Genomic DNA, 12,547 nt, shown 5'->3' with positions numbered 1-12,547 from the left:
TCATATATTTTACAAGTCATGTCTTGGATCAGGCGGCCCAGTGGTCCAGTGGTTAGCGCGTCGACCTCACAGTGCAGAGGTTCAATTCCATCTCCGGCCTCCCCGTGTGGAGTTTGCATGTTCTCCCCGGGCTTGCGTGGGTTTTCTCCGGGTACTCCGGTTTCCTCCCACATTCTAAACACACGCATGGTAGACTGATTGAATACTCTAACTTGTCCCTCGGTGTGAGTGTGAGCGTGGATGGTTGTTCGTCGCTGTGCGCCCTGTGATTGGCTGGCAATCGGTTCAGGGTGTCCCCCGCCTACTGCCCGAAGACGGCTGGGATAGGCTCCAGCACCCCCCGCGAGGATAAAGCGGATCGGAATGTGAATGATTGAATGAATGTTTTGGATCTTATTATCGTCAGCTATGGAAGTCGACTCATCAGTAGTAAAAATCAGTCTGCATTCTCTCGTAATATGGTAGCCGAAGTGCCGACTCGGATGAGGTTGCTCATTCCAGAATGGTGTTCATTCATTCCAAGGACTTCCATCAGATGCAGTTTCCTGTATCCATACGAGACAAGCGTGAGCGATCATCGCAAAGAAACCGATGCAACAAAGTGGTTTCAAGGAAGCACTTCATCGAGCGTGCCTATTTCACACCACGGATAAATACGGGCGCCTCGTACCGGCGCTCAGTGGACCATCCCCTCAGTCGCTCACCCCTACACCGAGCAGTCTATAAATATGGACTATCAATGCAAATGTCATTTGCATAATACAGATCTTTGGGTGGGATGGGGCATCGGTCTCATTTCACGTCATTTCATGGCTCACTGATGCAATTATAATGTCCATCACAGTTAATGAATAATGCATTGAAGTGAATGCATAAATGCCTCACGGTTCATGGATAATATAGGGAAGGAGTCCCATTGGTGGTGCCTTCTCATCACTCTCCCACTGGTCAAATGCTCATTGGTGGATTTACGAGTGCATAGTGTTGGTCAAGGCTGGTTGCTAGCCAGGGCAACTTGTGAGGCCGCTGGGGTTGAACAACTCCAGATTTATTTATTTTTTTTTTGTCATTGAGGCTAATGTGATTGCAAGTGGCATTATTTGTCACCATTAATTATTAAAATGTCACTTTTAAGTAGGGTTGCACATGAATCAGTGGTGACTCCAACTGAGATGCGAATAGGCCGCGAAAAAAAGGGCCACCAAGTCAGACTTTTTGAATTTGAATCAGAACGAACGTTTGTTAAAAAAAAAAAAAAAAAATTCAGAGTGCAGCATATTTAATCCAACAAATAGCAACTCGGAAAAATGTCCCTATAGCTTCATTAATTAAATGCATTGCGCCACACAATGCAATCTGGGAACAAAGAGCCTTTACCATCATTACCAGAGAGTCTAAGTTGAAGTTTTTATGGGCAAAGTGCTGCGATGTTCCATGTTTGTGAATGTCACCAAAAAATCGAAATCAAAAATGCATTCGCTGTATTGATAGCACACGATTTGCCTTTGACAAGCATGTAAACTTCATGAAAATTGGTTGAGAAATGAGCAAGCGATTATTTATTTTCATTGTACAGTGAAACTCCTCTACAACGAAAACATGTTTGGAGCAAGAAATTTTTCACAACAGGGGACTTTTCACTGTAGCACATTTTATCTCAGACGTAAACACAAACGCACACAATAAACGTATATGTGTACTTTTTATTTTTATTCCAATAGTGCATAAGTATGAGCATACACATATTTGACACTTCATCTAGCCAGTGTAGAAAGAAAAAAAGGAAATGAAATTGTGAAATTTACGATCAGAATTTACTTTCACTTTCATCATGTCTTTTATTTTGCTTTTGCAGAAGGCTTGTTTTCATTGTAGTGAATCTCGTCGAGATGCAAGAGCAGTGAAAAAGATTTCGTATAACAGAACAGGGGGACTTTTCATTGTAGGGGGAGCAGAAAAGTGGGAATGGCTTTCAAGCATAAACATTTTTTCACACTAGGGGGTATTTTCGCCCATGTAGGTTTCGTTGAAGAGGAATTTCACTGTACCGGCATTGCCTTCAATGGAAACTATGTCGCCGCAACCTTCGCAACAAGGCCAACTCATGTAGAAATATCAATTAGATCTATTTTCGAAAAATCCCCGTGGTTCTGTGGATAAGGGTAGAGCCACCCACACGTGGGTTCAAGTGTTTACGCGTCACGTCCATGCTATTAGTTAATGTGTCACTCTAACTCCAAACATGCGCTGACCGTGAGTATACACGACGAGCCGCCTGAGCTAACAGTGACAACAAGGCTGCACACACGAGGCGGGAAACAAAAGTAGAGTTGACAGCCTTCTGATAAATCGCCCAATAGAAGTCAAAAACAAAAAATAAAGAGCAATAACGGCAGAAGCCGTCATGCTGAAAGGGAAAATGTGAAGGCGAAATAAATGACGGGCTCTTCCCGAAGCAGAAAATGAGGAGTGATGATCTGTTGCAGGTGCGCCGCTAATATTGCCCACATGACGAATGGTGATCCCCTGTGGTGAAATCTCAAATAAGCTCATCAACTTTGGCTTTAGCGGACTGATAAAAGCTGACAATCACATCAGTATCGGCACCATCTGTCACTAAGCCACTGGCGAGGGCCAGGCGAGAGCGAGTCCAGGTGACGGCGCATCCTGGACTGGGTTATCGAGACTGGCAGCTGCGGGACCATAAGGGTAGGCGTGTCGAAAAATCGAGAAGGACGACAGTGGAGAAGAGGCCGCAGCATCCTTTGGCAAATAGCAGCAAAAAGCAAATTTCCTGCCATTGTGGCACACGTGCGTGGATTAGTCAACACGTGTTTTTGTGTGTGAGCAATAAAGCAGCTTTTTAAACAGCAGTCAGACAATTCAAAAGCAGCACGGCCCTCGCATCACAAAAAAGTAAGGGAAGCTTGAAGAGCTGTTGACGTTTCCGAGTGAGAAATTGATGAAAGGGAACACATGCCGAGCTGGCCTTTGAATTTAGCTACCTTGCTTATCTTGAGTCAGACATCCTTGAAAAGCATTAAGTACAACAATGAGTTTGAAGCTCATCTGGAAACCGAGACAAGAGTCTTGAGCGCGGTACATGCAAGGGATTGAACAACTACAGATTTTTTTGTTGTCGACTACAATGCGATGAAAGTCGAAATTGATTAATGACCGGGGCCGGTTGGGGAATAAATTCAAAACAAATTGTGTAAAATACAACTCAGCATTATGTTGAATGTAGCTGTAGTAATTCGCGAGAGCCCCGCCTATGTTTTTGTCTTCGGTACACACTTAAAGCCAATCGAGCTGTTTCGATTTTGCCACTTTCATAGGCAGTCGGAAGTCCTGTCTAGCCGACTCATTCATAAATGACTTCCAATTTAGTCTGGACTCTGACCAGACCCACAATAGAGGTCAAAAAAGGCACCCAAGACCCGGAACCAAGAATATGCGACAATTCTAAAAGAGGGCAACGGCACAAGTCTCACATTTCGGGGGTTCGGGACAACGGTCTTTTTTTCTGGCAAAGAGGAAAAACTCTTAACTCGCTGAGCGTTTCAGCTATCACTTCAGCCTTTGTTGGAGCTCTGAAAAAAAGACACCTTAAATCTAATTTAACCAATAAGTAGACAAGACGAACAGCATAGTGCTTGCACAAAGGTTTTTCTTTCCATTAGTGCTTTTTCTACACTGTGCATTATGATCAAGCCCACCTCGGCCTGCTCCGCAGCCAGTCACAGGGCTATTATGAAGAGAAGTAACCACTTCACATATACAGAAGTCAAGTACATGAAAACCGAAATTACTAATGGCTCAGCTCTGCCGTCCACTCGAACTGAGCCATACCGCACTGAATCGAATCGTAATCCACATCACATCGTCTTTTATTTAAGACGCACACGCCTGCTAATTAGACCTTTTTTTTTTATATTTGCCAATTAGACTTTTTTGAATGGCAATGTTACAAGGAGCGTCATCATGACGTTTATCTACTCAAACCACTTTCCGTCTGTGCTTTTACACGTCCCGAATTGCACATCAGTGAACCAAAAAAAAAAAGGTTATATATTGTAAATGTCTTCAGGGCGGCGTCCGTGAGGCTCAGTGAGGACATTTAACGGGTCAAACGAGCGACGTGGGACCAATTGTCCGGCGTAATTACACGAATCGATGAAACCACACACTTGCATGCAGACGTAGTGAATAAATCACCGGAGGTACACTTTCACCAAGGAGGGATAAACGGAATTGACATAGCAACTTTCAAATTGTGCAACACAAATTCAAACAAGTCAAACCGTTCACAGTGATCTGCTGCTGCCCGCGTGAAATTAATGCAGATCGGTCACAACTGTTGCTGCGTAAAGGCACCGTGCGCGGGGCTCTCAGTACTTTTTACGTTCTCAGCCAAGGTGCGTTCAAAAACAAGAGCAAAATGACAACTTACATGTCGAAGTTCTTGCATGCGGTCCTTCATTGTGTATTTTTCGGGATGGTGGTGATGATGGAGCGGATGTGGATACGGCAATGAGCGGGCTAAGGATGCGCGGCAGGCGGCTTCACAAGGAATCGATGCTTTCTTCCCCCACCCTCCTACTTTTGGCTCCTCAATCGCGGTTCCGATGACGGGCTGATTGGACCGACGCCGTTAACCAATTCCACGCCCGTCAACTTCCTCCTCGATCGCGCCCAATGGACTCGGCTTTAGGGAGAACCTGTTGACTGGAAGCGTAAGAATCCACTTGGGGGGGGGGGGGCGCTTGGAGGTACGGTGAGAAAGAGCAAAGAAAGAGAGGTGACGTCTGGCGGGCTGCCGCTTTTGGGTTGAGATTGAATGTCGATCGAAGGCTCTCAGAGATAACGCCCAGGTAGGTTTTTTTGCATTGGGTGCGGGTGCATGGCGCCCCCTGTCAGGCCATTGCGGGCACAGCAAGCAAGACAAGTTCAAATATCGATTTATTCATTCATCCATTCTTCGTTTCGTCAACTGGGGTTTTCCCACAATAAGGGATGCAGATGAGCTGGAGTCTATCCTCGCTAATTTAGGCCAGAGAAAGGGTATAACCTCGACTGGTGGTCAGCCAGTCACAGAGCCAAACAACCACAGGTGTCACCAACTTGGTGCCCGCGGGTCTGCCTAAAAATAGCTCACCAGTGACGACAAGCGCCTACTCTATGTGTGTGTGTTTTTTTAAAGTGGAAAATACATGTGTTCTTTGGAAAGTGGCAAAAAACGTGGCACGGGATATGGAAGAAATGTCATCTTTTTTGCCTTATGCTCAACTGTTGACATTATAAATAGAGTTTGATTTTTTTTTTTTTTGAATTGGTCGTTTTAAATGAGTCACCGCCATCTCCTCCCTCGTTGTTATTGCTTGTTGGACAGTGGTAAGGGAACGCTTGCTCAAATGAAAATTGCCAAAAGGTTGATGACTTCGTATTTGCTTTAATTTGGACACGTATACCGAATATTGCGTCCAGTGATCTCACAGAGGAAATGCAACAGACATTTCATTCTAGTTTGATTTGAGTCACAAAACGTGGACAAAAAAGGTCAATAATATGAGCTTGGATATGTACATTATGGTATATTACTGCTCGTTCTGTGCCTCGTAGATGTCTTCACTAAGTCAGGTTTTAAAAATGAGAGACCACAAGTATTGCATCCAATTAAAAAGAATAAAGTCCATTCACCATAGAGGTGACTCTGTGTGTATGTGATGAAGGCCCAGTTGCATGAGTCACAGCTAGAAATGAGGTCTTCTCTGACGACCGGTGTATTTGGTGTCAGCCCGCACCTCCCTGTAGGACGACATCACAAGGATGACCCAACTGACATGATTTGAAAAAACGAGTGTACAAAGACTGTATGGATATAATGGAAATACACCGGAGCCCATACCGTCCTTGTCGGCGCCTCCTCTCCTTTTTTTCCAGAATCCAATCTCGGCTCTTCTTTGCCGATTTTCCCTTCATGTTTTTGAATCGGCATCTTTGCGGGGACAGAGTGAGCTGATTACTTGTTTGTTAGGTGCGATATATTATCCCATGTAAAAGGCAGGAAAATCCGCCTGTCGGGGTTTCGCGTCAGGCAGGACGACAACCTTTTTTTTTTTTGCTCTTTACTCTTGGCCTGCTGGCATCACGAGTTCAGGTACGACTGAACCTGACCCACACCTGAAGCCGAGACCGGATACACCACCTTCTTGGTGAGCTTGGATACGAATACTGGACATGCTGGGAACATTGTAGACCGACTTGGAAACTGGTGCAGTCATAAAAAAACATTTTGAATTTATGTGCATGAGTATTCATATTTTGCTGCTTTTCAAATTAGTATTCATCGAGCTTCATTTTGGCATTTTGTGGTGTTCTTATTCTTATTGTGATGTTTATTCTTGACCCTAGCGGGTGTTGCATATTTCTAATCTCATGCACATTACTGTATTTTGTATTATTTATATTTCATTTCATACAATTTTGAACTATTATTGCAATTTCATTTTTTCATCTTATTTACGTGGTATTTTCATAAACTGTATTGACTGCGACATTCGGTAAACACGAGGTCAAATGTGCTTTAAGTGGCATTTTGCGTTTCCATGTCGGTAGACTTTGTCAGTCTCCCCAGTACTGTCTCAGACTCACCAAACTGGATGTTACAGTAAAGCAAAACATTGGAAGGTCATATTTCAACACACACATGCACGCACACGCACACACACACACGGCAAGCTCATTATCTGGTCAATTGCATTCACACAGGAACCTGCTGTGAAAAAAAGAAATCAAACAAGCTTTTATTGGTGCACATTTGGCCTGAGGTGGCATCTTAATATCATAAAAAGAGAGAAGAAGATTGGAGGCTTTCAGGGCTTCATTAAACAGACACACTAATGTGATTAGCATAAGCAGGTTATTGCATCCGTGTAAACAACACTTCCATCGTTTTACCTTTGTCCCGAATACTGGACCTGGTTGGGGACGTTCTTGTCAGACGTTTCGGAGCCCAAACCCTGAAGTTTGTAAAGCAGCAGAGTGTTATACACAGTTAGATTTTTCCAATCAGACTGGGTGAGAAAGACTTAAATTTGAAAGATTTATTAATTTTTCCCCATAAAAATCCCTGTTCCAAATTTGTTGATTTTTCACACTTTTCTTACAGTTAGAAAGCAAATGATAAGGACATAATTCAAATTATTTCTTGCTTTCAATGACGGAGGATGCGAAATAAATACATTTCTGAAGCGCATAAACTCAAATTAGTTCTACCTCTTTCATTTGTAGCAAACTTACCTTGGGCAGGACGCCCGTCACGCCAGCAAACAGACACAAGAAGAACCTGGAGAGAAGCACAATGAGCAACAACGGCAACTGCGACCTGAGTTCCACTAACAGCAAGTGATCTACGGACTTCTTGGCCTTGGTGCTGTTGGGGTAGTCCACCACCATGCCTCCGCTGAAGCCCGCCCTCATGGCCTGCGACGTAATCAGTTCCAACTGCCAGGAGATCAAAACAAGTGAGGAGGATGAATGAAACAGAGGGCGAAGGGAGAAACTCACTTCCTAAATGCTCATCGGAGGACATTTGGTGTTCTTGTTTACCTGCTCTGAGTTCTCAGGATAGAGCTGAAAAACGGCCCGGGCGCCTCTTGACTGAAAGGTGGAGAACAAGTAATTTCATGATAAACTATTGAACAGTTTGGGCAGATGAAATGGCACGAATGCATGAAAAAGTAAATAGTGTGCACAAATAGGTCGCTTGTGTGCACATATTAGTAGTTTGTGTGCGCAAAGTAGTTTTTTTTTCTTCAACTGTCATGTCCGGGGCTCTGTACGATTCTATTTGGCAGAACAAATTTACGATAAGCAATTTATCAAGAAATATATATTTTCAATAAAATAACTTCCATGTTTTGTCCCTTAACGCTAACAAAAATAAAGAAATAATTTACACGTAGAGCATTGGATTGTTTTACAATACTTTTTGTCCTTTGTTTGTTTACCCTTGCAGAGAGAAAACTCGGCAAATGTTTGGCTGCTTTTTCTGGGTGATTGTTTGAATGTCATTATTTTTGTATAATGGAATGTGTTAATGCGTTTAAAAAAAAGAAAAACATATTTAATGGCAAATATAAATGAATAAAAAGCGGATTTTTTTAAGATGTTAAAAGAGCTACTTACTCTCTTTTAAATAAATGAATAAAAAGCTGATTTTTTTTAAGATGTTAAAAGAGCTACTTACTCTCAGCCGATTAATCAGTCAGGCCCCAAAAAGTAAGGGCTGGGTGATTGACCAGTTTTAGTGATTAATTCAAGTTTATGGCTCAGGATTGTTTTCAGTCAGCGTTACCAACTTAGACATTTTGATTTCTGACACCTCCAGGGACTATTTTTCAAAAAAGCTGCTGGCAGTTTTGATTCCCGCGAGGAAACAGATAAAACGTGGGGAATCACATTCAATAATCTGAATACAACTTACCAATGAAGAATAGAGAGTACTAAAGAAAGTGTAAAGTCTCTTGGGAGGACTGTGTGTGCGCTTGTCAGCGTTGCAAAGCCACTGAAGAGCTGAAATACTGACGGGGAACAAAAACAAGGGTCACTCATTAAACTGAAAGATTCCATGTAAATCCTGAGAAAGTGACAGGACATTTGCTAGATTTGGTACCTAACGCAGCCGTCAAAGGTTCCCGGTCGGAAAGGCATCCCTTGACCCATGTCTCCCAATAGAAGATCTCCTTCCACCTCTCTGTCCTGTGCCACATCTGACACAGATGACACACACACACGGATAGTTGTTTTTTGTAGAGGATAATGAATAAGCCTATGAGTATTGTCTGTCTGCATGTGTCGTTGCAGTCGCACCAATTGTGTTCAGATATACGTTGCTTGAAGGCCAGTTGTGTTAGCCCGCCAATGGCATTTTGCAGTATAGGTTAGCATTAAGCTAGCAGAGACTTTCATCAAACAAAGTTATGTGGCATTTGGTTAAATACATAGCATGTGAATCTGTATGTAACAACTGAAAATAAAAATAGCAATCGGACAGCTTTATCTGGAAAAAACTTGGCCGGGAGTTCTAATTATCACAATCACCTTAACGGAGCTGACAATAATACTCAAACTAACCCAGCATTGCTGTGCTGATGTCGACTCCCACCCAGTAGTGTCCTTCCTCCGTGAGATAGTCGCCACTAAGCCCCGAACCACACCTGAGAGGAAAATAAGCATAATAAAACCCTTGAGTGCTTTGCAGTTCAAACATATACTGTACATACACACAAAAAATTACTACATTACACTACATTCAGAAAAATATTTTTTGATTTCAGGATTGTATAATTCAACAAGGCCACATTTGAGCATGAATGCAAGTACAGTTTCATTGGCTCACCCCACATCTAGCAGATAGCACGGCTGCCCCTCTGGGAGGTTCAAAAGCTCCACGGCTCTCTCCGACATCTGAGTCTGAATCTCGATCATACGTGAGCTGACACAAAAGATTTTTTGGGGGGTGGAAACATCCTCTTACAAGACTTTTGACAAAAGAAAGCCTTTTTTTTTTTTTAACAAAAAATATTTTACTGCGTGAAAGCCGCAACAGAGAATAGTATGTGATTGATTGAATACATTCTAAAAACTTGAGGCATGATTTGAAGAATGTATGACGTGTGCACAATATATATTGCAGCATATCATTACATACTTTCAGTATGGAAGGCACGAAAAATACTGTCAATGTAAACCCCATTCATATTTCGTCAGCCAAAACTAACAAGTGATTTATAGTTTAAATTTGATACATTTTAAAAAGCTGCGAAAGCTTTAATTGGCAATGAGACTTACTTCTGGGAGTATTTCTTGGCCTCCTGTGCGTTGTAAAACTGTGGAGTGAAAAATGCACTGTATTAAAAGCTAAAACAAATATCTCATGATGATGATGTTGTTGTTGTTGTTTTTAAAATAATGCATAACTTGAAGTGAGGCTGAAAGCAAGCCAGCAAAGCGTTCAGTTCACATTGAAGCTGCTGTTAGCCGAGATGCTACAAACACATTAAAAAAAACAAGCACTAACCACATCTGGAGGAGCCGAGTGCTCCGGTCGTCGACAGGAGCTCATGGTAACTGGTTAGTAACCGAAGAGAAGAGGTGAATACAGTTTACTCCTCAAAAAGAAGATAAATGGATGACACATGTGGACCCAATCTGTTGACCATACGCAGGAAACTCTTCTTCGGTGAAATACGAAATGAATTATAGGGGAAATATCTGTATGTCGCCATCTAGTGGAAGTTTCGTTGAACCCACTGCGGACACACTACAGCTCAGGGGAGAGTCGGCAGCATCATCACTGTTGGCAGACCCGGTTTCGAGGTTTAAAGATTGCTTGCATCAAAGGAACTACTTATGCACTGCTGATAGAAGCTGGGGGAATACCATTTAAATTAAGATTTGATCATTTGTTCTGAACATATTGGGTGAGGCTGAAAGGAAGTGTTCATACTGTAATCCTGCCCTGTCATGTCTGACTGAACGTTGGGAGTGCCGTATCAATTTGAGAGTCCTGGTTTTGGATGGCCTATAAAGAATGCCAGGCAAAAATTCTGGATTAAATAATTGGATATTAGTCTTGTGTTGGGTAGCTGCCCCATGGATGTTATGCTACCTATCCTGATAGTTGACTTAAATCTGTAATCAAATTACAGCACAACGTAAAATAAAAACGAAAAGTAAATTAAAAACTGTTGCATGAAAGTATTATATATGAGAGGGTGATACAGATGTTAATATTTATAATAAATTTGTTTCTGTATTGTCTTTTTTGAAAAACAATTACACATTCAAATCGCAGAGATGTTACCGTCAACTTTGGTGTAAAAACAAATTTGAAAATATTTAAACATTATGAAGGTACTTCACAGTTAATTTTTTTTTTATACATTTTGTGCGTCTTCTCGCGTCATAAAATGGTTAAATGGGCGTAGCGGTTTCCGCTGTGTGATTGGTCATTTCTTCCTCTTCTCGCGAATTCCTGTTGGTCCACTGCGACGTGACGTAGCAGGAACTTGACTGTTTTTCCGGCTGGGTGACGTGAGGGGGGCAAATGGCGGAGGTCGTCCACAAGCTGGGCAGCGGCGTTTGCCGGTTGTCCAGCTTCAGGTACGGCCAAAGTCGACCGCTTTGCTCCGAGGAAGCTTCGGAAACTTGGCGAGAAAATTGCACATTTACTGCAAGTCCGAATAAATATGTTTTAACGGGGAACGAAGGCGACGTTTGGCCAAAAAGCACAGCGGTAGGACCCAAAATAGAAGTCAGACTAATGGAAAGGAGTCATCGGCTAACTGAAATTAATTTGAACCAGAACTCACCTCATTTTACTGGATTTGTTCCTACCAGAGAAGCTTTTAACAGTTCTTTGATTGGACCCCTGAGGTCATCCGAGAGCAGAGGAGCTGTTTCCGGTACCCCGAACTCCCTCCTCACGTCATCTCAGCAGCTGCGAGCTTTCTGCATCCTCATCCGAGTGCATACCCCAGAGAGTTGGCATTGTGGCTCTTTTAAATCCAGAAGCTACTGTTGGAAGAAAGACCTTAAAGATGACCCATTGTACAGAAACAAGACGGCCTATTATGACATCCTAAAAGTGTCCCCCAATGCCACGCAGTCCCAAATCAAGACCGCCTACTATAAGCAGTCGTTTATCTTCCACCCAGACAAAAACCCCGGGAGCGCAGAGTCCGCACAGCGCTTCTCTGAGATCAGCGAGGCATACACGGTACTGGGCAACAAAAGTCGGAGGAGGAAGTTCGACCGGGGTATCCTGAGCATGATGGATGTCCACGGTACGGGAAGACCCCCCTCCAAAGAGACCTCAAGCAGATCCTCGGGATCGGCACAGCAGCAGCAAACCACCTCCAGGGGGTTCTCCCAAACGAGAGGAAGGCCCATGTACGACTTTGACGCCTTCTACCAGGCTCACTACGGCGAGCAGCTGCAGAGGGAGCGAGAAATGCGAGCCCGAAGGCAGCGCGAAGTCGAGGCGCACCGGGAGAAGCTGAAAAAGTGGAGGCAGAGCAAGATGATCGAGGGAACGGTGGGCTTGCTGCTGCTGGCCGCGGGCATGGTTTTCCTGAGTGTCAAGTCCTGAAAGACGAGCGGCATCTGGACCGCCTCCTTGTTGGGGTGGCATGTTCAGACACTTCAAGAAAGCTTTTTCTCAGTTTTTGAATTTTCAAATTGGGGTTGTAGTCATAGTGGCAAAATGGTCATTTGAGGATGAACAAATTTGGAATCACACCATAACATTTTTTTAGACCATTCAAGTGCAGATCCTTGATAATGCCTTGTGTCTTGCAATTGTGATGAAAATGTGAGTTTAATCTAGCATCGTTGAAAAACACTCTTCAATAACATGAGAAATTAACGACTGGATTAAATTAAATTTTCATTTCTAAATGGCTGAGATGCATCTGTACATATCAAATATGAATTATATTTGGAGGATTGTGTTTTGTGTGTTTTATTGCAAAACTAATTG

General features: G+C 43.0%; 3 protein-coding genes across 5 annotated transcripts in view; 1 reads left to right on the top strand and 2 right to left on the bottom strand.

Annotated features, from left to right (window-relative positions):
* The window catches only part of stx1a (syntaxin 1A (brain)), a 40,571-nt gene extending 35,713 nt beyond the window's left edge, over positions 1 to 4,858 (bottom strand). The window contains exon 1 of one of the 3 annotated variants that reach the window (XM_086124880.1): positions 4,454 to 4,858. In XM_086124880.1, coding sequence (XP_085981006.1) covers positions 4,454 to 4,483 — 30 coding nt within the window. In that variant the 5' untranslated portion in view covers positions 4,484 to 4,858. The remainder of the gene's footprint in view (positions 1 to 4,453) is intronic. The other 2 variants (XM_086124882.1, XM_086124881.1) reach the window with 2 other exon arrangements.
* A 574-nt stretch (positions 4,859 to 5,432) lies between these two features.
* bud23 (BUD23 rRNA methyltransferase and ribosome maturation factor) lies at positions 5,433 to 10,776 on the bottom strand. Its single transcript, XM_086124884.1, has 12 exons — positions 10,085 to 10,776; positions 9,856 to 9,893; positions 9,404 to 9,499; positions 9,139 to 9,221; positions 8,678 to 8,774; positions 8,489 to 8,585; positions 7,612 to 7,662; positions 7,421 to 7,506; positions 7,303 to 7,348; positions 6,961 to 7,022; positions 5,909 to 5,998; positions 5,433 to 5,808 (listed from the first exon to the last, which is right to left on the bottom strand). The coding sequence occupies exons 1-12, from the start codon at positions 10,127 to 10,129 to the stop codon at positions 5,754 to 5,756; spliced, it is 846 nt and encodes a 281-aa protein (XP_085981010.1). The 5' UTR covers positions 10,130 to 10,776; the 3' UTR covers positions 5,433 to 5,753.
* A 295-nt stretch (positions 10,777 to 11,071) lies between these two features.
* LOC147197412 (uncharacterized) lies at positions 11,072 to 12,518 on the top strand. The gene has a single exon (XM_086124879.1). It carries the CDS (start codon positions 11,114 to 11,116, stop codon positions 12,155 to 12,157), a length of 1,044 nt encoding a protein of 347 aa, XP_085981005.1. The 5' UTR covers positions 11,072 to 11,113; the 3' UTR covers positions 12,158 to 12,518.
* The last annotated feature ends 29 nt before the right edge of the window (positions 12,519 to 12,547 follow it).

This window comes from Hippocampus guttulatus, chromosome 12 (genome assembly GCF_054856545.1).
Source record: "Hippocampus guttulatus isolate MCC_2025c chromosome 12, RoL_Hgut_1.0, whole genome shotgun sequence".
Classification (NCBI taxonomy): Eukaryota; Metazoa; Chordata; class Actinopteri; order Syngnathiformes; family Syngnathidae; genus Hippocampus; species Hippocampus guttulatus.
This window is presented reverse-complemented; position numbering and strand designations above follow the sequence as displayed.

Bases quoted from the DNA above. Each gene is read 5' to 3' on its own strand.
- bud23 (XM_086124884.1), bottom strand. From the start codon at position 10,129: ATGAGCTCCTGTCGACGACCGGAGCACTCGGCTCCTCCAGATGTG. The intron at 8,586-8,677 runs GTACCAAATCTA...GTTCCCCGTCAG, and splicing joins ACCTTTGACGGCTGCGTTAG to TATTTCAGCTCTTCAGTGGC. The intron at 7,663-8,488 runs GTAAGTTGTATT...TCCACCTTTCAG, and splicing joins GTACTCTCTATTCTTCATTG to TCAAGAGGCGCCCGGGCCGT.
- LOC147197412 (XM_086124879.1), top strand. From the start codon at position 11,114: ATGGCGGAGGTCGTCCACAAGCTGGGCAGCGGCGTTTGCCGGTTGTCC.